At 38.9% G+C, this 26,911-nt stretch overlaps 1 protein-coding gene across 1 annotated transcript; it reads right to left on the minus strand.

Moving 5' to 3' along the window:
* Positions 1–12,338: 12,338 nt before the first annotated feature.
* LOC124635831 (THAP domain-containing protein 1-like) lies at positions 12,339–15,058 on the minus strand. Its single transcript, XM_047171786.1, has 3 exons — positions 14,901–15,058; positions 14,364–14,539; positions 12,339–13,579 (listed from the first exon to the last, which is right to left on the minus strand). The coding sequence occupies exons 1-3, from the start codon at positions 14,960–14,962 to the stop codon at positions 13,119–13,121; spliced, it is 699 nt and encodes a 232-aa protein (XP_047027742.1). The 5' UTR covers positions 14,963–15,058; the 3' UTR covers positions 12,339–13,118.
* Between the last annotated feature and the right edge of the window lie 11,853 nt (positions 15,059–26,911).

Here is a 26,911-nt window from a genome sequence, read left to right on the forward strand (position 1 = left end):
CTTGCTGCATGTTGCATGCTTACTTCCATGCTCTGTCAATTGATATGGGATGTGTTGTGGCTGACTTAGTAATAGAAGGCAACATACGTTTTTGGGGGCGAGTAATGATATTAAAAAGAAGCCTGTTTAAATAGCACCCTATTTTAATTATATTTTCTATGTGACTTTTATTTAGAGAAGCTAAATAATAAAAGTTAATTATGCCAAATAATGAGTCCGATCGCTTAAACTTTAGTTTATTTTGTTTTATAATAATAAGTCATTTGTACCACAGGTCTGTACCATCTCCGGGATCGTCGCTCAGCTCCGCCTCGCCGCCGCCGGGCCCTGGACCACTAGAAACACCGGCGGCTGCAGTAGCGTCGAGCTCGAGCGACGAATACTTTTCCCCGCCAACGTCGCCACCACCTGTACGTCGACAGCGGAGACGCCGGCCACCGACGGGCTTGGGATCGGGGGACCATCAGGTCCCTAGCAGGGTCCCCGCTACCGGTGGTTGTGTGCAGCGCATGAGATGGACTCTAAGAATGAACGAGAACGTCATGCGCGCATACTACGGATCCACAGAGGGAGGAACTAACCTCACTGCGTACCGTGATAGGATGCTGTCTCTGTTCCAGGTGCTTGAGCCAGCCGTCAACGTATCGGCCCAACGACTGTCGGATCAGGTGCGGGTTATTCAGCGCAATCACAGACTGGACGACGCCGCACTTGATCGGCTGCGCTTAGAGATGCTGAGCAGCCCTATGGTCACCACCTCGTCACAGGCCGCGGTGCCACCGCCACCTTCAGGCGGAGTCACACCGCGGTCCAATCTCGTTGAACGGGATGAGGACGATAGGGTTGTAACGGTAAGTACTCAGTGCAACGAACGCTTGAGGAGTGCTCTGGAAGATGCGATTCAGGAGTTTAGGTACTCACCCGTCGAAAACCGACCGCGACTACCTCGCTTGCCTATGCACAGACAGAATAGGGCGTTGGTGTGTGCTCTGGATTCGCTGTTGGAAAAATATTTTGAAAACAGCGAAGACCTCCTTGATACACACTCAATTATGTATTGCTCGGCTGTTGCTGCATGTCGTGTAGCTAATGTCAAATTCCCTGACAGTAACAGAGCTACACGACCAAAATCAGCGGTACCAGCTTGGCAGTGCAGGATTGAGCGTCGTATCGAGGGGGCCAGAGTACTCATTGGCAAACTATATTGCTTCAGGGAGGGTAATACCCGACCACGGGTGATGCGCTTTGTGAGGCGTGCATTCCTGGGGACTGGACTCAGTTCTCATGAATATATGCCGCGTGTCACGGAGCGCATCGACTTCCTGAAGCAAAAAGTCTGTGCATGGGCGAGCCGTATTCGAAGGTATAAACGACGGGTAGAACGTTACACCCAGAATCGTATGTTCCAGAGTGATCAAAGATGGGTATATAGAACTTGGGAGCAACCTGAGCAATGCGTGATGGACGGGAGCCGACCGGATGATGGTGCCACAAACATGTTTTGGCGCAACCTCTGGTCGACGCCCGTATTTCACGAGGAGGGTGACTGGACACGTGATGTTGAACGGGAGTGTGAACAAATACCAGAAATGGAGGAGGTCAATATTACCTCCTCCGACGTAGCCTGTGCAGTTCGTCCGATGCAAAACTGGAAATCACCAGGACCGGATGGACTGCACAATTTCTGGTTAAAGTGGCTGCAAAGTTCGCACCCCTGTTTAGCATCACAGTTTCAGTCATCCTTAGAAGCCGGGTCGCTCCCACAGTTTCTAACAACAGGAGTTACCCATCTGCTCCATAAATCAGGCAGTACCGCGGAACCCAAAAATTATAGACCGATCACTTGTTTACCGACGGTCTATAAACTTCTTACATCTATTTTGAGATTAAAAATAAACCAACATATTGAAAAGTATTCAATTATGTCAGTTTCTCAAAATGGATGTAGGAAGGGGTCCCGTGCTACTAAGGAGCTGCTCCTCACTGATATGGTCATCAGCCAACAGGTTCGGCGATCCCGAAAGAATTTGTCGACATGTTGGATAGACTATAAGAAGGCCTACGACTCGGTCCCCCATACATGGCTTAAGAGGGTACTGGAGTTGTATAAAATAAATACAACTCTACGCGCCTTTCTTGAGTCATGTATGGAGCAATGGAGAACGGTTCTTCACTATCCAGGATGTAGACAAATTGAAGGGACCGGCGATCCTATTAAGATCGAGCGGGGAATATTCCAAGGTGACAGTTTGAGTCCACTTTGGTTTTGCCTGGCCTTGAACCCTTTAAGCACATTGCTAGAGGGTTCGGGGCTGGGCTATCCTTTGCGGAGAGGGGGTCAGGTTATATCCCATTTGCTTTATATGGATGATCTGAAACTATTTGCCACCACGGAACTGCAGCTGATGAAGCTACTGAAGATCACTGAAAATTTCAGTAGTTGCATCAGGATGGAGTTCGGTGTGGACAAATGTGCAGTCATGCATGTAAAGCGAGGGGGAATTGTGGAATCTGAGGGAGTACAACTCTCAGATTCTATAAACCTGAGATCACTCTCCGCAAACGATACATATAAATACTTGGGTATGGCGGAGGGGTTAGGCATCAATGTGGCTGACATGAAACAGTCATTACGGGAGCGTTTCTTTGGCCGCCTGAATAAGGTTCTAAAAAGTTCCTTATCAGGCGGCAACAAGGTTCGCGCCTATAATGGTTGGGTCATGCCAGTCCTGATGTACTCCTTCGGCATACTCAAATGGACTCAAACTGAATTGGATGCCTTGGATAGGAGAGTCCGCACACTGCTGACCGCAGAACGAATGCATCACCCACGATCGTCGGTGATGAGACTGTACATCCCACGGAAATGTGGAGGCCGAGGCTTTTTAAATGCAAAGACGCTCCACAACCGTGAGGTGTGCAGTCTCAGAGAATATCTTCTCAAAAGCGACGTGGGTATGCATCGTGATATGGTAGCAGTGGACAAAGGACTCACCCCGCTATCGTTGGCAAATGAGAACTGGCGCAGACCTGTGGTACTATCTACCCATGATCGCAAGGGGGTATGGCAGAGCAAACAGCTACACGGACGCTTCTTCGGGGCTCTTCATGGCCCCGATGTAGACTTCAATGCGTCCGTAGCTTGGCTACGCTTCGGTGACCTATTTGGAGAAACCGAAGGGTTTGTATGTGCAATTATGGACGAAGTTATCCTGACGAATAACTACCGGAGGTATATTATGAAAGACGGGACGGTTGACATATGTCGGGCATGTCACCATCCGGGTGAGTCTATCAGACATATTATATCTGGTTGTTCTCGCTTGGCTAACGGTGAATATTTGCACAGGCATAACCAAGTGGCCAAGATCATCCACCAGCAGCTTGCTCTGCAGTACAAACTTGTAGATCTTGAGGTACCGTACTACAGGTATGCGCCCGACCCAGTTCTCGAAAAGGACCATATCACGTTGTACTGGGATCGATCTATCATCACTGACAGGACTATTTCAGCCAATAAGCCTGATATAGTGGTGATAGATCGATTAGCGCGCCGCGCGATGATAGTCGATGTCGCCGTCCCGCATGACGAGAACCTCGTGAAAGCTGAGAAAGAGAAACAAATGAAATATCTTGACTTAGCGCACGAGGTTGTCGCCATGTGGGATGTCGACACGGCTGTTATTGTGCCGATTGTCATTACGGCCAATGGTCTAATAGCCAAGAGCCTCGACGAACACCTCAGGAGGCTCTCGTTGGGCGGCTGGATCAAGGGACTGATTCAGAAGGCAGTACTCCTTGATACGGCACGTATTGTGAGGAGGTTTCTGTCTCTGGGACCCTAACCACCGGTACCTTGGACCCTGTGCCCGATATCGGTGGCAACCTATTTTTTATATTTTTAAATGTTTTTTATTTTTATACTTAATATTTAAAAATGTAAATAATATGTTTGAAAATAAATAAATGTACAGTCATTTGTATAAAACAAAGATACGTTGTAAATTTTTGGTTTTAAATTTAATTATATTTTATGTTATATTTTTAATATGACTTTCCTTAACTTTTAAATGCAAAAACTAATGGATTTTTAAGGCAGAAGTCCTTCATAATTCATCCAAATCATGAGGCTGATTATTTAAGTGGTTTAATATTTAGTTTATTTTAAGTTAAATGTCAATAACAATAAAAAAAAATGAAATTAAATATGTTTGTATTACTTTGCCCAAAAGGTCACGGGCAATATATATAGTGCCCGGTCAATTTGATTATTTGAATAATTATTATTAAATTGCACTCTCATATTGGGCATTATTCATAATGACCGGGCATTATGTATACTGCCCAATTTATCACTTGGTCCATAACATACATATTAATCACAGGTGATATTATTAATATTAAGTAGTTACTCAATTCACGAGCCCTTTTCCCAACTATGTTGGGGTCGGCTTCCAGTCTAACCGTATGCAACTGAGTACCTGTGTTTTACAAGAGGCGACTGCCTATCTGACCTCCTCAACCCAGTTACCCGGGCAACCCGATACCTACTTTAAGTAAGACTAATTATTAAGTAGTTACTAAAGTACCTATTTAATAGAAATGACGCGTTTGATAGTCTAGTCGTTAACCTTCACGGAATCCGTTAACGGCCAACTGATATGAAGTTTTTGCACTTATTTTGCAAATGACTGTAGAATTAAAACTAGAGGAAAGAGCTTATAAACAAGACAGGTGTAGCGTAGCACATTAATTGCCCCCACTGGGGAATATATTACGTAAAACTTGTTATGTACGTTTAACCGACTTTCTGCTATAAATAGATTGTAAGGTATTCTAAGTGATATGTTAGGCTAGAAATTACTGTAAACAGTCATTTGGCCAGTCTACATCTTTATGTTTAGTAGGTAGGTAAGTAGTTACTTTTTCTAAGGCCAGTACTTTCTGATAATTCTACCTACAAGACTTCTTTTCACCCCCAATGCTCTTGCCAAGTTTACCAGCTAAGATAAACCATGGTAACCACCCTTCAATTGTCTCTTTTAAGCATTATGCAAAATAAATATGCATGTTCATATGCATGAGGGCAGGACTACATCCTCCATCTAAGCTTAGATTTATTTTCTCACTGAATTAACGTTTAATATTTTTCCTAACATTTAATTTAATATTAGGTAAGTCCAGCTCCTCCTCGTGGCTTTGTATAGTAGGACTAATCTCGCCGCCACTAATTTCGAGATAGGTAAAAAGTTATCTAACACTGAAAGACTTATTTTGGGTTGGACCAAGTACCTACTTCCTTCCTAAGATCATTTGTCATTTAAAAAAAACGGCAAATTCTTGAGCTTTATAATATTAATACAGCCACGGTCAGAAACTAGGGTAACAATTTCAAAATCAGGATTGGATTTCTTTGGGCACCAAATAAAGAATCTGGTACAGTTCGTGTCAATCCACAGCAAAGAGCTAGCTATCTATACTAATCTTATATGTAAAAATGAATTGCTGTTCGTTAGTCTGAGTAAAACTCCAGAGTGGCTGGACCGATATGGCTTATTTTAGTTTTAAAATGTTTGTAGAGGTCCAGGGAAGGTTTAAACGATACGAAGTTCGCGGGATCACCTAGTTTATAATAAAGATGTTTTTTTTTTCTCACAAGCAAACAAACAAAAAATGTACTTGGTTTCGAATGATCTCTCTATCAACTCTATCTATAAAAAAAACCGCACGAAAATCGGTTGCGTAGTTATGAAGATTTAAGCCTACAACGGGACAGAAAAAGCGACTTTGTTTCATACTACGAACTGTTTGACTTGACGCTAAAAACGTCTATAATAAAAATGGCAGTAAAGAACTATGCCAAGCTATTTGGCAGCAACTAACCATTGTAAGGACGACCAGCACATTACTCCATTTATATAGTAAGTACCGACGTATTTGGATAAATAAAAAAATCTGGATCTGTCTTACCTTAAAACCGTAGTCTATCGTAGTTACCTCACGTAGCTCGAAACGCAAGTGTTCACAATTTGGTACTTACAATTAAAAATATACCTAGTTACATATACACAGTTACAATATATCATCATCATAGTGTGATTTGAAGGTACCTGCACAAGTATTTTGTACGAAGCAATTGCTTATCTGACTTCCTCGACCCTAAGCCTGGTGTTCTTTATAGCATGTTAGGTATTTCAGACTACCTCTTCTTCCCTCTATAATACTCCAGACTTAGGTACACCTTCAAAGGACTGAGCTTGACGTCACGCAATCACGTGACACTGGGCACGTGGGGTCTCGTGACGTCAGTAAAGCTGTCTAAACAACGCGTCCGCGAATAAATAAATAACAAGTCCAGACTGTCACATTTATAGGACTGTGAAGGAATAGAAATTAGAAAATGGTAACGTACGTAGGTAGGTAAGTACCTAAAGAAATTACACGCAACGGGCGGTTCCGTTTATTGGTTTCGTCGCAGCCCTAAGTACCATACTGATCTAAATCATATTTATTTATGTCAAAGGAATATTTTAAACCGCGTGGGTGAAACTACTGAACACTAGAACGATTCACACAAAAATACCAAAAGTAACTTTACGTTGCCTTCAATCATTAATATATTACGGTGTGGATAGACCATTCAGTACCCAAAGGAGAAAATGTTACTAAATGTGCATAGTTTTTCCAAAAAAAGTTTTTATCTAAAAGAAAAGTGCGATTGCCAGACAATAAAATCCCAACTACTAAAGTATACCCTTTCAAACAGAAAATAATTGACAAATTGGATGGTAAATGATAGAGATATGCGAATGGAGATATGCGCGAACGAACATATAAAAAAATATAAATATTATTATTATATAAAAGTGCATTTGTGATATTTGACCCGTGTCACATGTTAAAAAATATTCGTAACTGTTTAGGTGATATAAAAGTATTAACAGATGGTAACGATGATGAAATCGATTGGAAATATATTGAAAAGTTAGCTGATTTACAAGAAAGGGAAGGATTAAGGCTAGGTAATAGTCTAAGTCTAAGGAGACGCAATACAGATTACAGAAAAAAATATAATGAAAGTATTCATAGCTGCGCAAACATTAAGCAGTAGTGTGGCAGATGCCATTGAATTTTGTGATCAAAAATTAAACCTGCCTGATTTCAAAGGGTCAGGGGTCCTATGGTAAAATTTATTCGAAGTGTTGATCGGATTTTCGATTTTCTTAATGTTAGAAATCCCTTAGGTAAAGGTTTTAAAAGCCCTCTTAGGACTTCTAATGAAAACAGGTGGAGGAAAAATATTATGAAGCAAATTAATTATATAAGCGAAATTAAACTGCATGGTCAACCAATAGCACATTCAAGACGTAAAGCGGGTTTCCTAGGCTTTTATAACTCTGTGCTTTCTGTTATAGATATTTACGAAAAGTATGTAAAACCAAATGGACATTTAAAATATCTTTTAACCTATAAAATGAGCCAAGATCACTTGGAATTATTTTTTTGTGCCATTAGGAGTAAGGGTGGGTGGTGTCCGAATCCGACAGCAGCACAGTTTGTCAGTGCGTATAAACAGCTCATGATTCATCATGAAATTAAAAATTATGATTGCAATGTCAAAGCAAATGATATTTCAATAGTAACATGTGCTTCAGTTGGTCCACGACCTCGCTATTTATTTTTTTATTTTATTTATTATACTTTTTGCACACATTTTACAAAAAAACAATGTACAAAGGCGGACTTAACGCCTTAGGCGTTCTCTACCAGTCAACCTTTAGGTGGAGGAGAAATTTCATGGCAGGTGCACTAAATATGTATATGAGACAAATCGAAAATATATAAACGTACATAGACTTATTATACATACACATATATATATAATATTAAATAAACTTTAATACATATATAAATAACACAAAATCAAATGCACAGTTGTGTCAATTCTGCAAACTCTGGTGAAGATACTCACGAAGCTTCAATTTGAAAGTCAATCGGCTATTAATCATCCTAATTTCCGAGGGCAACTTGTTCCATAAAAGAATAGATTGGACAAAAAAAGAGGAATGAAGGAAATCTGTGCGATGTGAGGGACATTGGAGTAGACGGTTGTTGGAGGAACGCAAATTTCTGTCATGTTGAGAACACAAAAACTGGAAGTGGCATGATAAATAAGGAGGTGAAAAAGGAGTATGAAGAATGGAAAATAGAGTAGTTAATGCTCTCATCTCACGTCTTTGCCTAATTGGCAGCCATCTAAGCTGGTCTCGATAAGCAGACACATGATCGTACTTGCGGAGATTAAAAACGAATCGAATGCAATTGTTGAGAAGCCGGTCAAGTTTATTGAGCAGATCTGCATTCAGGTCATAGAAGCAAACATCACCATAATCAATTATGGGAAAGATCAAGGTTCGCACAAGCATCGCTTTCACGTTGAACGGGAGAAGGTTTTTTAACCGATAAAAGTAGCGCAGCAAACCTGTTACCTTCTGGCTAACACTCCCAATATGAGATTGCCAGCTTAACGTAGTGTCGATATGTAAGCCCAGGTTTTTCACGCTTGAGTTATAAGGGATGTTCATACCATCAAATTGTACCGGAGGTAAGCTGCTTAAATCCACTCTTTGCATAATGCGACTACTACCAACTAAAATAGCTTGGCACTTGCCAGGATTTACCGCCACTCCAAACCTATCAGCCCAGCTCTTCAACCCAGCTAGATCATTATTTAATTCCATGATTGTAGCAGATAAGTCCTCGAGGCTGGAGTGACGATATAATTGCAAGTCATCAGCATAAAGATGATACGCAGACTGAAGTTCAAGAGTAAGGAGATTTATAAAAATTGAAAATAAAAGTGGAGAAAGAATACCGCCTTGTGGCACACCAGCATCCAATTTGCACCAATTTGATGTCACTTCATCAACTCGTACTGACTGCTGGCGGTCTTGAAGATAAGACATGAACCAATCCAGCGCTTGAGAAGACACCTTGCAGAAGGATAGGATGTGCATCAGGAGATCGTGACTGACTGTATTGAACGCATTCGAGAAGTCAATTAACACCAGCACTGTGAGCTTGGTTTCCTCCATGCTTGTTCGAATATCGCCAGTCACTTTAAGGAGAGCAGAGCAGGTGCTATGCCCAGGCCTAAAGCCGGATTGGAAAGGGCTGATAACTTTATTGACATATATAAAACGAGAGAACTGCTTATGGGCACAAGCCTCAAGCACCTTAGAAAGAAAAGGTAAAATGGAAATTGGACGGAAATTACTGGGAAGGGTAGGAACAGGGATCTTGGGTAAAGGACGCACGTAGGCTTTTCGCCATAGTGAAGGGAATTTACCAGTGAAAAGGGAGAAGTTAATTATGTGGGTAATTGCAGGTACCAATTGATCCAGGATAGTGACAATCATGCCACGACTTATGTTGTCATAACCAACTGCTTTTGACTTAATGGAAAGGATTATCTTTTTTGTGTCTTCTTCACTGATTGGTACAAAAAGAAAAGGTTCTATATTGGGGCGCGGTAGACTAGATATGTAACTGATAGTATTCGATTGGATACGAAGATCCAAAAGAGGTGTTGCACAGAAATGGCGATTTAAATCGCTTAAATCAATAGTATTAGGAAAGTCTACATTCTGCGATTTACCAATACCTAAAGTTCCTAAGAACTTCCAGATATCGGCAGAAGAAGATGATGATACATGAGCAAATATATGGCGGCGTTTAGCGTTGCGTATCATCTGATTACACCGATTCCTAGCAACCCTGAAAAGTTCCCAGTTCTCATCCGTACGAATCTTCTTATATTTCCTAAAAGCGCGATCTCTTCGTCTCATGGCAATTTTAATCAACGGCGTCATCCACGGTGCTGGTGGCCGTTTTAACTTGACTTTTTTAATCGGAGCATGGACATCATACAAGCTATTTACCTTAAAATTAAATACAGCAACCTTTTCATCAACTGTAACAGCCTCAATAAGAGGTGTCCAGTCAATGTCGGAGGCATCTTTAAGTAATTTCTCCACGTCCATTCGCGCAAAACAGCGCCTGTGCAGAACCTTGGGTTTGGATTTGGGAGGTTTTAGGTTATAGGTGAGGAAAATGAGGTCATTATTATATTCTTTAAATGCATTGTATGACATAAATGTGTATGGACAAGCTGAGTATAGTAGACTCGAATTAAAAAATTTGGAATCAGCTGAAAATATACAACCATCTGTTTATGATAAACTACAAGAGTTTTTACATTTTGGTTGGGCTGTACCAAACAATGTAGACGAAACATCGAAGCAATGTTTGGGGTACATAGCAGGTTTTGTGATTAGAGCAATCAGGAACAAAATTACATGTATTAATTGTTTGAGCGCTTGTGAATCAATATCGTCCGATGTGATCGACGAAACGGTATCGCATTAATTATTCAGAAAAATAGAGGTGGACTAACTATTCCATCACAAAGCGTTGTTTACATTATGCTTGTTAGTGGAATCACTTTTTCGACAAGCCTGCAAAAAGACCAATGGGAAGCCGCCGGTGGAAAAAAGTTTTCCGGCAGTTCTTACAGCAAAAGTTATGAAAGAGTTGCTACCAAAATCAAATACTTTGTTTCCAGAACTATTCTTTTCTCGCCTTCATTTTTTGGAAACAATGATGTTTGAAACTGTAAATAGCCATTTTGATGTATTAATAAAACAAATTATAATTAAGTATATCGATGTAAGATTTTTTGCAGCTACGAAAAATTACTCTTTGTCAATTTCAGGTCAAAGTATAAAAAATTTCTTGACACGTCAAATAATTTGGGCACGTCAATAATAAAAATATAAATTAAATTTATAAAAAGTGTTTTATTTTACCTTTTTGGTTTGATTAATTCACTATTCCATGGCTTCTTGTAGCTAACCGATATGATATCGGTTAGCTACAAGAGTGAAATTGTAACAAATATTCATCCAAACTTTCGCAGTATAAAATCAGTCTGATTAAGACATAACTAGTCTTTTTTCCTCCGTGGACATAATGCATATTTTTTAACAGACTTAAAAAAAACCGGCCAAGTGCGAGTCGGACTCGTGCACGAAGGGTTCCGTAAATTACAGTTAAATCAACCTATCTCAAAAACTATAAGAGATACTTTGATCAAACCAAAAATCGTTGAAAGAGTTAATTAGCATGCATCACCTCTATTTTTTTTAGAATTTTATACCCCGTAGTTATAAAAATAGAGGGGGGGGGACATACTTTTTACGACTTTGAGAGCTGATATCTCAAAAACCGTTCACTTTAAGAAAAATGTTTTTTAGAAAACTTTATATCATTTTAAAAGACCTTTCCATTGATACCCCACACGGGTATGTACATCGAAAAAAAAAATTTCATCCCTCAGTTACATGTATGGGGGGCCCCACCCCCAATTCTTTTTTTTACTATTTAGTGTCATATTTTTGTAGCGGTTCATACAACACATATTCCCATCAAATTTCATCACTGTAGTACTTATAGTTTCCGAGTAAATCGGCTGTGACAGACGGACAGACGGACAGACGGACAGACGGACATGACGAAACTATAAGGGTTCCGTTTTTGCCATTTTGGCTACGGAACCCTAAAAAAGGAGGTTGTCAATTCTGCCCTATTTAATATAACTAGAATTGCATAGTTTTTACATGTACGTATATGTTAGTCTATACCAGCGTCTTAACATATGTGCAAATTTTATATGTATGTAAAAAATTCTATGTATGCAAATCAATCAATCATCAACATGAGATGTGGGATTGACCTACAAAATGCAAAAAAGTAAGATAATTTGAATTTCGCGGGCACAGTCGGCGCTTAATTATATATATAATATAGTAAGTAATTATGATTACTGTAAACACTTATTATCAAGAGTTTTTTTTATCGATATTTATTCGCTGATGTCGACATCACTAGTTTTAGTACCACGGACACTCGCTACGTCTAACAGCGCCAAAATGGCGATTATCAAATGGGCACAAAAGCACGTTGACAGCAGCCGGTCCAAGGTCAGTGTTGATACGACATGACGGACGTTCCGTTTCTTGCATTCACGTACATAGGTTTTTTTTAACGTCAAAAATCATCACAAATGACCCCTCCCGCTGTGGGTTAGCAGCGGTGAGTTAGTGTCAGACTCTTACTGACTAAAAACCGTCGTGTTCCGTCGTAGGCCTCTTATGTACCAGGGCCGCGTTAACTCTTTCGAACAATCACGTAGCCCCGACAGGCCTTGGCCCTACTGGCCCTCCTAGGTCAGGGCCATCTAGTCATATAGGGCTAGGAAAATAATTAAAAAAAATAAAAAGATAATCCCTCATTATTATTTTTTAATACCGACTTCGCAAGCAGAAAGAGGATCTCTTTATTCATTGGATGTAAAAGGTTTACTGTCCTCATTCATTTTTAAGTCGGCACCTAATTGCGAGACAGCCGAATAATGTTCTGGTGGACCATCTAATGTCAAAGAACAAATTTAAACACCCACATCGTGAAGGCAAATTAAAGCTTGTTTAATTAAATGACTTTTGGTAAAAGCTGGTAAACCTTTTATCAAAAAATATGCAATGAGTAATTTCCAATTATTTTTAAGCGGAACCACCATGAAAACTAAGGCATCTTTACATTCTGGTAACTCTGAGGGATCGTCTTCCGGTAAAGACGAACAAATATCAACATGCCCACGAATCACATGGTCACGGCCACGCTGGCATCCCTTTTTAATACTCATTTCATCATTTATAATATAAGTGTACAAACTAACTTTTCTCCATTCTGTAATGATCTCTGATTTTTGCTTTAAGCTATTGAAGGCTTCTTGTGAAAAGCCTGGATCTGCATTTACTGAACTGTACCAGGATCGAATAACTCTGGGATGTGGAAGTACTGAGTTAAATTTGTTCACATATGCATAGGCTTTAGCTGAATAAAAATGAAGAGTTATTGCAAAAACACGTAACTGTGGGGGGTATTTATCATGACTTAGTTTTGTTCCCCTTGTTTTTAAGCACTCTATTAAAAAGTTCCATTTGGAAGTCATTATGCTGTTTTAACATTTGAATGCATTCTTCCGACACCTTATTTTTTTAAATTAAATCATTTATGACACTTTTGAGGTTGGTTATTTTTAATTCCAACCTCCTTACACGCTGGCTTAAAGTTTTTGCTTTTGCTTTTGCAAATTTTAAGGATCTTCTTGTTTGCTGGGCAACTGTTTTTAATGATCTTGGTGTAATTTCATAACAATGGTCATGTAACAATCCAACTTCGATTCTTGCCTTTTTAGGAGTTGATAAGACTTCATAATCATGATCAGTAAGCTGTTCTTGATCCCTCTTTGACTGATCTGATAATTCTAAAATATTTGCATCACAAAGTAATTTTCGTTTGGCTGAACTAGTATGTATATTAGCTGATTTTGTAATTGTAGTTAACGGACTAGGCAATGACGTAGATGTTGTCGAACGAGGCGAAGATGTAGACGTTGACGGACGAGGCGAAGATGTAGACATTGACGGATGAGGCGATGATGCAAAGGTAGATGTTCCTGAAAAGTAGACATTCAAAAATCTGAATATCACATCTCAATTATAATTATGAAAATTTTAACAGAAAAGCACAGGATAGGTCATTTACTGAAACATAAAAACAATTTGATGTGAACAATATGAAGTATGCTTGCTCGGTTCGAGAGATTTTGGTGTCACATATACTTGCATATCTATTTATACTTTTGCATACAAATGTATAAAGGTGGACTTAATGCCGTAGGTATAATCTACCAGCCAACCATTGGATGATGCAGAGGCGATATGTGCTAGGTGCCATGAAGTTATCATAAAATATACATAAGTATTATAAAATAGATACCCAGATACATATCGACTGCAAGCAAGCAATACCTCCTATCTGACTCCGGGTGGATTTTAAAGGGGAACAATAAAACTTAATAAAATCCTTATTCCGAGGAAGGTATAATGAGATACTGAAAATCCAAGTTTTCTTTTTCTAAGCATAGTATTGATTAATAAAGTTTTTTGTTTTTATTTTGAATCTAAAGGTAGTTTATGGTAGATACAAGTTTTTTGGTTTTTTGAAACAAAAATGTCAGATAGGAGGTATTGCTTGCTTGCAGTCGATATGATATTGTAAGAATCAGTATTTATCCAACCAAAGATGTTGGTCCGAGTCATAGACTAAGGTCTGAGCAATGGTGGCACTCAGTGTCTGCGCGATTGATCCTTAGATTAATTAAAAGGATTGATCAGGTAGGAGGACAACTGTATTCTAAAATTATTTCTAGTAAATTAATTTATATGAAAACAACAAACCTTCAAATATTGTAGGAATGCTACCTGGTTTCAATGCTGTTCTACTGAAATGTTTGACGAAACATTCGTCATTGAAATGTAATGAACATAGATAATTGTAATATGTTTTAGGAGTCCAGTTGTGGGTTTTCATGTTTTGCAGCCAAACTTTTTTCTCCTTCAAACCTTTTGGAAGTCTGGAAAAAATATAGGTTAAGTAACGTAATCTCCAATGAAGGCTGAACATTACATATCCGTTAACATCATGTGCGAGAAAATAATTTGACTACACAAGCTGAACTATGTCAATATCACGGAAAAAATGTGTTCAATTAACTATCGATAGTGAAAATATCGATATGATGCAACCACTGTCGATGGCGGTTCTAGTTGAAAATTGTAAATAAAAATAATCTTTATTCATACGAATTGCATTCGGTAATGCTTGTTTAGAGTAAGACTTGATAAAAATAAGTAAGACAAGATTACTACGTTGTAGTGTGTGTACGTAATTTAATTTTGTTAACTAAAATAAAAATATGACTATTACAAACAAACCTGTGAAATGATATGTGACTGTCTTTTTTGTAGAGTCTCTTGCAATATACACATGACCTCATTCTTGATTATAATGCTTATCACAATAACAACATAAAATTACAACCAAATTATTTAAAAATGCATAATTAATTTAAGTAAACAAACACTTCTCTCACAGCCATTTGAAATTATACGTCAAATTTAGTTCTGTGGACACTCGCTTAGACGATACTGGCGCTTCAAATGGGCACAAAAAAGTTGCTGTCAAACGTAGTGGAACAGCCGGTCCAGTGAGTGGTAAATATAGAGGTCAGAGGTCGTATCAACGTCATTTATAATTTGGTCCTATACGAAACGTTTATGTTATCAACGATTAAAAAAATAGAACATAAAGAATTAAATTGTATTAGAAGGAGGAGAAAATAAGTCAGTGCAATTATGATCCGAATGTCACGAGAGATTTTGAAAACTATTTGTCCAGAAATCTGAATCCCACCCAAAACAAAAATGTGAAAGACTGCCAAGTTCGATAAAATGGGAATGCTTCGCCTATAAAAGAAGTGAGATCTGAATAAGTACCAAGTTCCATACACATACCTCAGTTAAAAATAGTTACTTTTTAATGATGTCACTTGGCAAGTTTTCACACTCCTTGTTATAAACCTACTAAACGCAATGAATCAAGTATTTAATATTTTATTAAAACTTGCCAAGTAACATCATTAAAAAGTAACAATTTTTAACTGAGGTATGTGTATGGAACTTGGTACATATTCAGATCTCACTTCTTTTATAGGCGAAGCATTCCCATATTATCGAACTTGGCAGTCTTTCACATTTTTGTTTTGGGTGGGATTTCATTTATTTTTGTAAGGTTGTTTATTTAATTTTTTTCTTATGATGAAGTTAGTTAAAGAAATGTCTCATTTATACTATCTTTCAGGTTTTTTAATATGCACTATGTTTCTTACAAAGAAATGAACTAGATTAACTAAATGGACTAGATTTACCAACTGACTGACATGACATGTTATCATATATTATGTTCGTGGATCAAAGTTACACATTTGTTATTTTCGAAAGTGATTCACACTTGGCCGTTTTCAGATTTTTACTTTACTTTGACTAAATACAATCCTTTGTAACGAATTTCAGATCGGTACGACCATTCGAAGATATATTATATAAATATAGATAAATTTAGTTCGTTTTAGTTCCTTAGGGGTATACATTTACACCGGGTATAAAACACCCGACTCACACTTGGCCATTTTCAGATTTTTCCCTTTACCTTGACATAAAGACCTACCTTCATGCCAAAGGAGATGGCCAAATTTTCATAGAAAAAAAACCCAGAATCGACAGCAATGAAATGGTTACCAATAGGTTCTTTATGATAGACCTTTGATGGTGCCAAAAAATCCAGACTGAAATCCATGGGGTATAGGAGCTATTTCATATTATCGCAAAAATAGGTTATGTTGAATATATGTTGATTTTAAAGATTATTAACATCAAGGGACATAAAAAAGCAAAGTAAACTAACATTATACAAGCCACTAGTAACAACCCCATAGTTTCAGAGTTGGCCTGGTGATTAAAAGGTCTTGTATTTAACCACTCCAGATACGATTAAGCACCGACCTTACCTACTTGGAGAGGTTTCGCAGTTACATGCAACCTTCACAACTGGCTATGAAATGTTTTTGGAGAAATTGTCTTTGAAAATCGCGCCATGTGACATTGTCAAATATAACAAATGACTTAGCAATGTAAAACGGTCCAATCACGAGTCTGCATTCAACTTCTAACGAACATCAAACAGTAAAAGTAAACTTTTTTGTGAACTAAAATCTTGATCGAAAAAACGTTATAAAAAGAGAACCCCATGGTTTTTAGATGTTTTGAAATACTTTTTAAAATCCACAAATTATACTGAATCCAATCATACATATGAAGTTCCTGTCGACTCTGGGTTTTTTTTTTGGCCATCTCCTTTCAAGTCAATACGACCATTGGAAGTGGTCTAGGTTTTTGATGAGTGAGTCAGTCATTGAGTGTATAGTAAAAATAGCGATTTTCTGACGGCAATATCTCAAGACCTACAATAGGTATATTAATGAAATTTTGTATTTTAGATAAGTGAGGGGGTCTCAACAGATACTAGAAATTTGATATGCGTAAATAAAATAGATTTTGAGTTACAGGGTTGTCGAATTTGGCCCGAAATGGTTCGTGTAATATAACCCACGGCCGGTGTGTCGCTTTTTTTGCTCGAACTTGGCGGACACACTGCCGTGTGTCTAGATTTATTGGGCCTCGGCTCAAAGGGCTCGGGCTCGGTTGCTGAAATCAAGTTAAAGGAAAAAAAGCATAAAATATCAACATAATTTATTTAAAATTTTACTATTTTCTTTAACATAATTATCTTGTTCTTTATGATCCGGTTTGGTTAGCCTCCACTCCTTACAGATCCCTCTAGGTTGTCTGTCTTGCGTGTTTTCAGTATTTTTTGCCTGTGGCACTTGGCATTTTTTCGATGGTTTTTATGCTCTATGGCTTGTTTCTACAGTGTTACCAGCTTAGGAGTTTCTTCCTCAGATGCAGGGTATGAGAAAGCATCGTCAGATTTTTTAGGTGCTTTTTATTTTTAGAAGTATTTTGGAATATCTGCCCTTTTATATTTCTCATTATGTATCAAGAATAAGCGACAACGAGTCGATAGTTAGAATACAGGGTAAATTATTATCGTTATTAACATAGGCAAATGTTATTTGCTACAGGTGGTCCAAGCTTGCTGGAAATTCATTTGTTGCTGTTTAAATTTTCTGTTGCTTTGTAAATCACTGATTTGTTTTCAGTGTCTAAAGCAAGTTAGTAATACAGTCACAAGGCTGCTTTTCCACAGGAGATATGATATGCTGTGTGCAATTATGTTACGAAAATGTAATAGCTTAGCTGTTGCCGTTTCCACTAATGCTAAGCTAAGTAACGATATGAGTAGCTGTGGAAGGAAGATGCGCAGCTCTTGCTAATAAGAATTACACTGCTCGCAACATTCCATAAGGTGCCCATCCGTACGCATCCGTATCAAGCCTCCGTAGCATGTATTTTCCTCCAATGAATTTCATTGGTGGATATCAAAAGCAAAGTGGAAAAGCGGTCAAAGTGTTGTAGATTTTTTGTGGGGACTTCAATGAAATTACTTTAGAGGTACTTTAAACTTTAGAGGTAAATATTTTTAGGTGTTGGTAACACAGACTCTTTATTGTCAACTAGTTCAACTAGAACTACACCAGTAATCTCGTAATCTGTGGTCTGTCTTTATCAGTCTGTGGTCTTTAGTCTTTATTGTCTGTTAAACTTGTGGTTAAACTGTTCTCTGGGGATTCTCGCCACAGAGTGTCTTTGGTTAGCACGTGTGCCTAGAATTTTCAGCTGTTTTAAGTGTTTTGGTGAACTTTTGTGACTTAGTTTTGTGTTTGTGTGTTGTCTTTTTGTTTGTTACCAGTGGTGTGTTGTTATTTCGGTAACTAACCAGTTTTTTACAAGCATAATGGATCAAAATAAACCCCCCGATCCCGATCCTCCCGACATCTCTGCATATGCTCCACTTTCCCCCAACTATCCGCTTTCCCAACTCGCTGATGTTGCTTGCAGCATCGCGGACTCCCAGACCCTATCAACCTCGAATACCAGGAAACGCTCCGGAGATGATGCCAACATTGGCGTGTCAACCCCGCCATCAAAACAACAAAGAAACCTAGTTGGCCGCAGCAGGTACTCTGCTACTGATAAGGCACCTTTTATCGTTCATGTCTCTCGATTGGAGCCCCAGCCTAACGCCGGTACCTCTCTACACCCTGTTACTTTCGGAATATTCCTACAAAAACATAACATTACCAATGTTGTCCGTGATGGTGTTAAAAAAGTTGGTAGGAACCGTGTGTCTGTAGAGTTTAAATCCCCTCAGGATGCAAACTCATTTATTATCAACAGCATTTTACATAAGAACTGCTATGTTGCCTCTATCCCCACTTTTAATATAACTAGGATGGGTGTTGTGACTGGTGTTCCCACAGATTTAAATGAAGAGGAAGCCCAAAAATACTTGCAGGTCCCTTCAGGTTGTGGTGAAATCCTGAAAGTTCGTCGCATAAGCAGGAAAGTAGTTATTGATGGAGTGACTGTATTCAAGGCAACAGAGACATGTGTACTTACCTTTGATGGCCAAGTATTACCTCAAAGAGTATTTTGTTGTTACACCTCCCTTCCGGTTCAGCAATATGTTTATCCCACCATCCAGTGCCGTAAGTGCTGCAGGTTTGGTCATGTGGAACTAGTGTGTCGGTCCAAGCCTCGCTGCAGTAAGTGCGGCCATGATCACCCTGGTGATGGTTGCAGCACTTCTGAGGCGGAGGCATTCTGTGTGCTCTGCTCGGGGAATCATTTTGCAAATAGCAAATCATGCCCCGAGTTGGGTAGACAGAAGGCCATTAAGACGGTTATGGCTGAGAAGTCCCTTTCATATGCTGAAGCTAGCAAATCTGTCCCACTTACTTCTCGCAATTATGCTAATGCTGCAAAAGCTATTCCCGTCCCCACTCAGTCATACCGCAAAACTGTTTTCCTTAAGCCAAAGACCCATGCCCCTCTATCTCCTTCTTATGATAAAGCTGCCCATCAGCAGATTATTAACTCCCCTGCACCTTCACAGCCTGATGGCTGCGCTCTGAATAACCCATTCATTGATAGTAATGTTTCCTCAATAATAGATATACTTATTAAACTTCTTTCTACAATTCTATCCACCAATAATACCCAATTACCGTCCAACGTTGCCTACCAACTAACTAACCTTTTATCAAATATTAGAAATGGCGCCTCGCCAAGTATTCCTTCAATGGAATGTGAGGAGCGTGTGGCATAAAAAGCACGACCTCATATTCCTCCTCAATAAATTCAAGCCTCTGGCTTGCTCTGTAGCTGAGACTTGGCTCACCCCGAGTCTCAGTTTTAATATACCACTATTTAATATTCTCAGATGTGACAGATCTGATGGCTATGGAGGGTCGGCTCTCCTTGTTAATAATCGTGTCCCCCTCTCCACCTTGACTCTTCCGGTTCTGGATGGTGATATGAATATAGTTGCGTGTAGAATTGAGGGTATCACTGTTTTATCCGTGTATATTTCCCATCCTCAGCGTAGGTTTTTAACCACCATTAGGGACATTTTGAATAACATAGTGGGACCTGTGCTCGTCATGGGTGACTTCAACTGTCACCACTTTAGATGGGGTTCCAATCGTTGTGATTCGTTTGGGGAAGGTTTAGTAGAAATCTTGGATGATTTTGACCTTTGCATCTTAAATGATGGTAGCCCTACTCGTAGATCCCTTCCAGGACAGCAAAAGAGTTGTGTAGACCTCACATTCTGTTCAGTAGAGTTGGCGGCATCAATTCATTGGGAATGTACTACTCTGACGCATGGTAGCGACCATTACCCCATTGTTGTAACTTTAATTAATAAAACCTTTTTAGAGAAAACGTCTCCTCCACTATTGAAGTACAACTTGTCCAAACCTGATTGGTCGAGGTTTGCATCTTTACTGGAGGAGAAAATTAGTATGCTTCCAAATTTAACTTCAAGTTTTCAAGATTCTTCTGGTCTCTGCCATGCTAAGAGCTGCTACGATGGCTTTATCTCGGCCATTACCTCAAGCGCAGACTCTACCTTTCCGTTGCGCAACTGTGCCAGAAATAAAATCCCGTCACCCCCGTGGTGGGATCAAGAATGCACATCGGTTATTAAAGAAAGAAAAGAGGCCGAAAAACAGTACAATGATGCGATGAATAGCGACAATCTTATACGGTACAGACGAGTGTTAGCTCAATCTCGGCGGCTTCTTCGCAAGAAGAAACGCCGCGGTTGGGTTAAGTTTTGCACTTCTCTATCCCCTTCCACTCCCATTTCAGCAGTTTGGAAGAGCATTAATCGTTTCAGGCGAGGCTGCTCCCCATCTATCTCTTCCCCTATCTCGAGAGAAACTGCTGAATCCTTTTTTGACAAAATAGCTCCAGCCTATGTTCCTTCTTCCTCAGAACTTCTGCTCCCGCCTGTAAATATTGTGGATGATCCTATGAATGAACCATTTTCGTTAGAGGAACTTGATACGGTATTACGTCATGTTAGGGATTCCGCCCCAGGCATAGACGGCATACCGTACTCATTTGCAGTTCATTTTGGTTTTGAAGCAAAAAAATATTTTTTAGGAATAATAAATTATTGCTATCAATTTGGTTGGGTTCCTGAACAGTGGAAAGCTCAGATAGTAATTCCCCTTTTGAAGCCCGGCAAGACTGCTGATGATCCGAATGGCCTTAGACCAATTGCTTTGTCCTCAGTGTTGGCCAAGATATTGGAACATTTAATTAAAAATAGACTTGAGTGGTTGGTGGAGTCTAGGGATCTACTGCCGAGTAGTCAGTTTGGCTTTAGAAAGGGGCTTAGCACCATGGACAGTGTGGCAATTTTGGTTACTGATATCCGTACAGCCTTTTCCAAAAATGAATCCGCTGTAGCCACTTTCCTTGACATCTCTTCCGCATACGACAGCGTCCTTCTTCCAGTTCTCAGGCAAAAATTGCAACAGCTGAGGATTCCGGGTAAGATGGTACAATGTATATGCGCACTCCTCATGTCTCGCTCTTTGATGCTCAGAGTGCAGGGGGAGGTATTTGAGGTGAGACAGACGTGGAAGGGCCTTCCCCAAGGCTCAGTTCTAAGCCCCCTACTATACAACCTGTATACAGCAGACATTGGCTCCTGCCTTAATGCTGACTGCCACCTTTTACAATACGCTGACGATCTAGTGTTGTATGTAGTTAATCCATCTATTACGGACGCTGCCTCATCTCTCTGTCTCTCCCTGGACTCTCTGCACACATGGCTTTTGGACCATGGTCTCTCGTTATCCGCCCCAAAAAGCTCGGTAGTGATTTTTTCCCGAAAACGACTGATCCCTCAGGTCTCAGTTAACATTCAAGGACAAGATATTCCCATAGGTATCAAATCAAAATTTTTAGGCGTTTTCTTAGACTCAAAATTATCCGGGATTCACCACTTTAATTATTTGATCAAAAGATGCGAAAGAGCAATCTCCATCCTAAAAGCTCTCGCTGGTGTCTGGTGGGGGGCCCATCCCTTCACTATGAAACTGGTCTACAATGCCTTAGTCCGCAGTATCCTGGACTATGGGTCACACTTGGTGATTCCAAGCAACAAAGGTGCCTTGGCCGGTTTAGATAGGATTCAGTCTCAATGCCTTCGAATCATCTCAGGTTGCATGAAGTCGTCGCCTATTAACGCCTTGCAGGTCGAATGCGCTGAACCTCCTTTAGCCCTGAGACGTCAGTACCTCGCTTCCCGTTTCCTATCCAGGGTTATTCCCAAGTCATCTCACCCCCTCATCCCAAAACTCAGAGAGCTTGACACTCTTTGTCACAGCTCCAAATATTGGGAACACAAAGAAATCCCCCTATTCCTAAAAGCATATCGGTTTTTTCAAAATTTAGAATCCCCCATTGCTCCACATCCCAGACTTCCTTTATTTAATTACCCTTATGAAGTACTTTGCTTCACCCCTAAAATATTCTATAACATTGGCATATCCAAAAACTCCCCATCTGCAAATTCGGCCTTTAATGCGGTTTTGGGTGAACGATGGATTGGGTTTCAAAAGTTCTTCACGGATGCTTCCAAATCAAATGGTGGCTGTACTGGAGCCGCGGTTTACTATCAGAACTCTAAAATAATTTTGAAATTCAGATGTCCGAAGGAGTCTTCAGTATTTACAGGCGAGTGTGTGGCACTATTGGAAGCTTGTCGTTTTATAGAGTCCCATGAGATTAGCTGTGGAGTTATCTTTACTGACTCCCTTAGCTGTCTCCAAGCCATATCCCAGAATCCCTTTAGAACTAAACTCCATTGTCCTATTGTCCTGGATATTAAAAAGTCCCTTTTCTCCTGCACTAGGCAAGAGAAAGAAGTACACTTAGTCTGGATCCCTAGCCACTGCGGTATAGCGGGCAATGAATGTGCCGATGCATTGGCCAAAGATGCGTGTTCATCTGAGTCCGCTGATCTTGCACACTTCTCCCTTCAAGGGCATGACCTGCTAAACCTCCCTAAATTGAGTCTTGAGACCTCGTGGCAGGAATGGTGGAACATCTCAGGCAAAAGGAAGGGTAGCTCTTATTTCGCCATTCAACCGGTTGTAAAACCAAAACCGTGGTTTTCAAATTTCAAAAGATACCCTAAACGGGTAATTTCAGTCATGTGCAGAATTCGGTTAGGTCACTGCTGTACACCGGTCTTTCTGCGCAAAATTCGGGTGCAGGATTCATCCCTCTGCGAGTGTGGACTGGATGAAGGTACCCTGGACCATATATTTTTTGACTGTCCTATCAACTCATCCTTTGATTTATATGGTCGTCTCCAAAAACTTAAAATTCCTCTCCCGACTAACTTCCGTTCCCTCCTATCCCACTCCTGTCCAGAACTGCTCCAGATGCTGTTGATGTTCATTAATCAAAACAATATTAAATTATAAATTGTGGCCTATATTTAGGCCACAGTTTGTATGGTTGTGGTATATATTATATGTTATGTGTTACTAACATTTTGTTGTTGTTTTTATATATGTAAATATATTTCTGTTTGTTTCAGTGCCGTCCTACTAACACATTAAGTTACACAAGATCGGCCACAGCACCATCTTAAATCAATATATATATATTTTTAAATTTATTTTAATTAAAAGCACTTCTTGCTTCTCATCCCACTTGTCATTGGCAGAATCGTCGAAATTGACATCGACACGGATTGCCATATACAAAAATAGAATAGAATAGAACTGTTCTCTGCGTGCGGCTTGGCTGGCCGTCCTGACTTTCGATATTGGTTGTTTGTTATAGTTAGCCTCAAAGTAGCTACATTATTAAATGTAGTAAACTAAGTGTAATTTAACTTGCTTGTGCGCATTTTTATGCTATAAATAGTTATTTAAAAAATGGGTTCTCTAGTAAGTTTCTACAAAAACCCCTATGGCAAGTCGTTTGTTGTGTCACGGTCGTTATTTTGTGTCGAGGTTATTGTTGTGGTGATTTTCTGAATATTGCTCGCTTCGCTCGCTCAAGAAAAAATGAAAAAAGTACTGATCAAATCAGTAGTCTTCTCTATCGGGTGAATTTTTTAAGTGGTTCAAGATTGTTAAGTTCGGTGTATCGTTTTCGTAAAATAACCACGTCGAATTCAATGGTCGGATAATTTTTTTATCGCTACAATTGTATTGTTCTTTCTATTTGATTGGTTTTTCTGTCTTTATTATAGTGAAAAAATAAACAAGTTTAAAAGATTCAGATTGACAAGTAAATGTTCAGCGAAAATATATATTTTAAGTTGTTGTTGTGTTGTTGTTGTAAAAAAAAACACTTGGTTTATTACATGATACATGTAATGTTGTGATACTATGTCCTAGATCGATCTTGTTTGCCAGTCGGCAAAGGCTTGTTCCAACCATTTCTATTCTATCCTTTGTTCAGTCATTTGATCCAAGTCTAGGTAAAAAAACTATTTAAGTATAATAAAAAAATAGTTTTTCGAATTTATCAAGCTAATTGCACTGTCCCAAAGAGTGGGTCTTATGGAGAAGAACCGGCAACTCTCAAGCTCCTTATGTACTCTTTTCAAGCAAGAGATTTTTTTAATAGTTTACAAGCTATCCTTGAGAAAGTTATATAAAGCAAGTGAAGCCAATAAAGCCAGTGAAAGAAAGAAAAAAATATATACAATTCAACATTTGTTTCTGCATGACTCCTGCCACTTTCCGTAGGTTATTTAGGGGTGGATTAGAACTCGTTGTTTTGAATTTGGAATATCTTCTCTCTAAAAGGCTCAATTTATAAAGTACATTTGAAATGTCTCCGTGGTAACTAGGTTGAGGAGGTCAGATAGACAGCCCCTTCTTGTGAAATGCATCCGGTAAGACTCTACGCCAACTCTAGCATAGTTGAGAAAAGGCTTGGGAGATGATGACAATAGTCTAGGTTGTGGTAAAGTTATACATACACGGTCTAAAGGGTTGCTCCCTTGCCTGGGTAATATTGGGTTGCCTGGGTAACTGGATTGAGGAGGTCAGATGGGCAGTCACTCCTTGTAACAAACTGGGAAAAGGCTCAGGAGATGATGATGATGGTTGAAACCTGGTGGTAAAGTTATATTTGTTTTGATTTGCTTTTAGAGTGTGTGTGTGTGTGTGTCAATAATGGTTTTGTCTTGGTTTATCTGAAGTCTTTCTTTGTTGGTGCCATTTTTGTTAGTAGATAAATATGAACATACTTTTAAAAATAAAACCAGTTTAAACTCTTTAAAACAACAATGAAGGGACTGTGTATTTTACAGCATTGATTGTAAAGGGTTGTTGTTAAATGGAGAGAAGAAAAATCAGAATTAAAAAAAGAAAACATATATTTCAGACTATTGTTATTATGTACATAAAAAAGAATCTTATTGAATTGGTGGCGATTTAGAGTCTTAATTTTGTGATTCAATGCGTTTCGAAATCGGGTAATGGTTAATCGGTTGATAAAATTTCACATTCTGTGGAACTGCATGAAATAGTAGCAACCGTAGGATCAGACTGAATTGGTGGCAACACTACTTGATTAGGTAATTATTTTTTTCCATTGAATTTTATTCTGGAGAATGTGAAGAAAAGCCCTAGCGCCCTGGGCGAGATTCCTCCAACTGCAATTCAAACCCATACGAAAAAAGGGAAAACATATAATAAAATAATTATTAATTGTAAGACATAACCGTTTATTTAAAAAAAAACTAATTAAATTTTACTTTTCTGGTCTTTCTATCAGCAAACTCTTTTATAAGGTTATCAAAGTCGACGTTTTCAGCAATTTTAAATTGACAAAGTTGCTAAGTTTGTCAATCGAGATTGAGATATTGTTGATCCAAGATAGGTTTTTATCTACTTCAGCTTCGAAAAACTTAGAAGTTCATCACACAACATACAGCCACCTATGTCTGATTTAGAGTCTACAGTTAATTTTAATTGTACCTAGATCACTACATATGTAGCTTGACAAGCTCGGGTTTTTCTGGAATCTCTTTAATGTTGTACAAAAAAATTCAAGATTTCGAGTACTCTTACTCGAACCTTTCATTGACTGAAATTAAAGCAGTGTCCAAAAGACAGTTGAAAAATTCAACCTCAATTTTTTTTTCTGGAGAAGTAATAGGCTCATCCCTCGCAATTTTACCAGCTTGGCGCTCAGTCTTCCAAGAAAATACAGCATTTTTTCGACATTTGTACGACCTTTACTAACATCCATGTCTTTTGAATGCAGAAATTATTGACGATATTTATTTGAAAAAGTATGTAATCTTCTAGCTATTCGGCTAAAGTTGTAGCCTCATGAGACACTTGAACATCAGTTTTCTGAGTTTCAATAACCAAAGCAATTAACACATCGTGTAATTAGTTAAAGAAGGTAGTCCAGGTTATGTTGGTTTCGTGCGTTTTGCGGTCATTCTGAAACCTCAAACTAGATAAGGATGGTACAATGTTGCGTGGATGTGGTTAAGTGTTACAAAGATGCAATAACTTGCGTGGTCTCACGGTGTGCGACGCGGGGCTGCGATTGTTATGTGATAGTGGCAAAAACGACTAAAAATAAAATATTATTTTATTTAAGATTTGATTACAAGTTTAACAATATAATGTAGGAATAGAACTTAAATAATCACTATTGGCTAATTACTTAATAACATCCTTTGAGAACAGTAAATAGTTGTAAACCTAAATGAGGTACATTAGATATTAATAACACATTATACAAATCGTTAGTGAAATAGAGTTCAAAGATTGAAAGATAAATGAAGTAAACAATATTGACAATGTAAAAATAAAGTACAAGTTGGTATATGAGAAGAAAAGGTAAATAAGCGCATAGGA

This window comes from Helicoverpa zea, chromosome 13 (genome assembly GCF_022581195.2).
Source record: "Helicoverpa zea isolate HzStark_Cry1AcR chromosome 13, ilHelZeax1.1, whole genome shotgun sequence".
NCBI classification, from domain to species: Eukaryota; Metazoa; Arthropoda; class Insecta; order Lepidoptera; family Noctuidae; genus Helicoverpa; species Helicoverpa zea.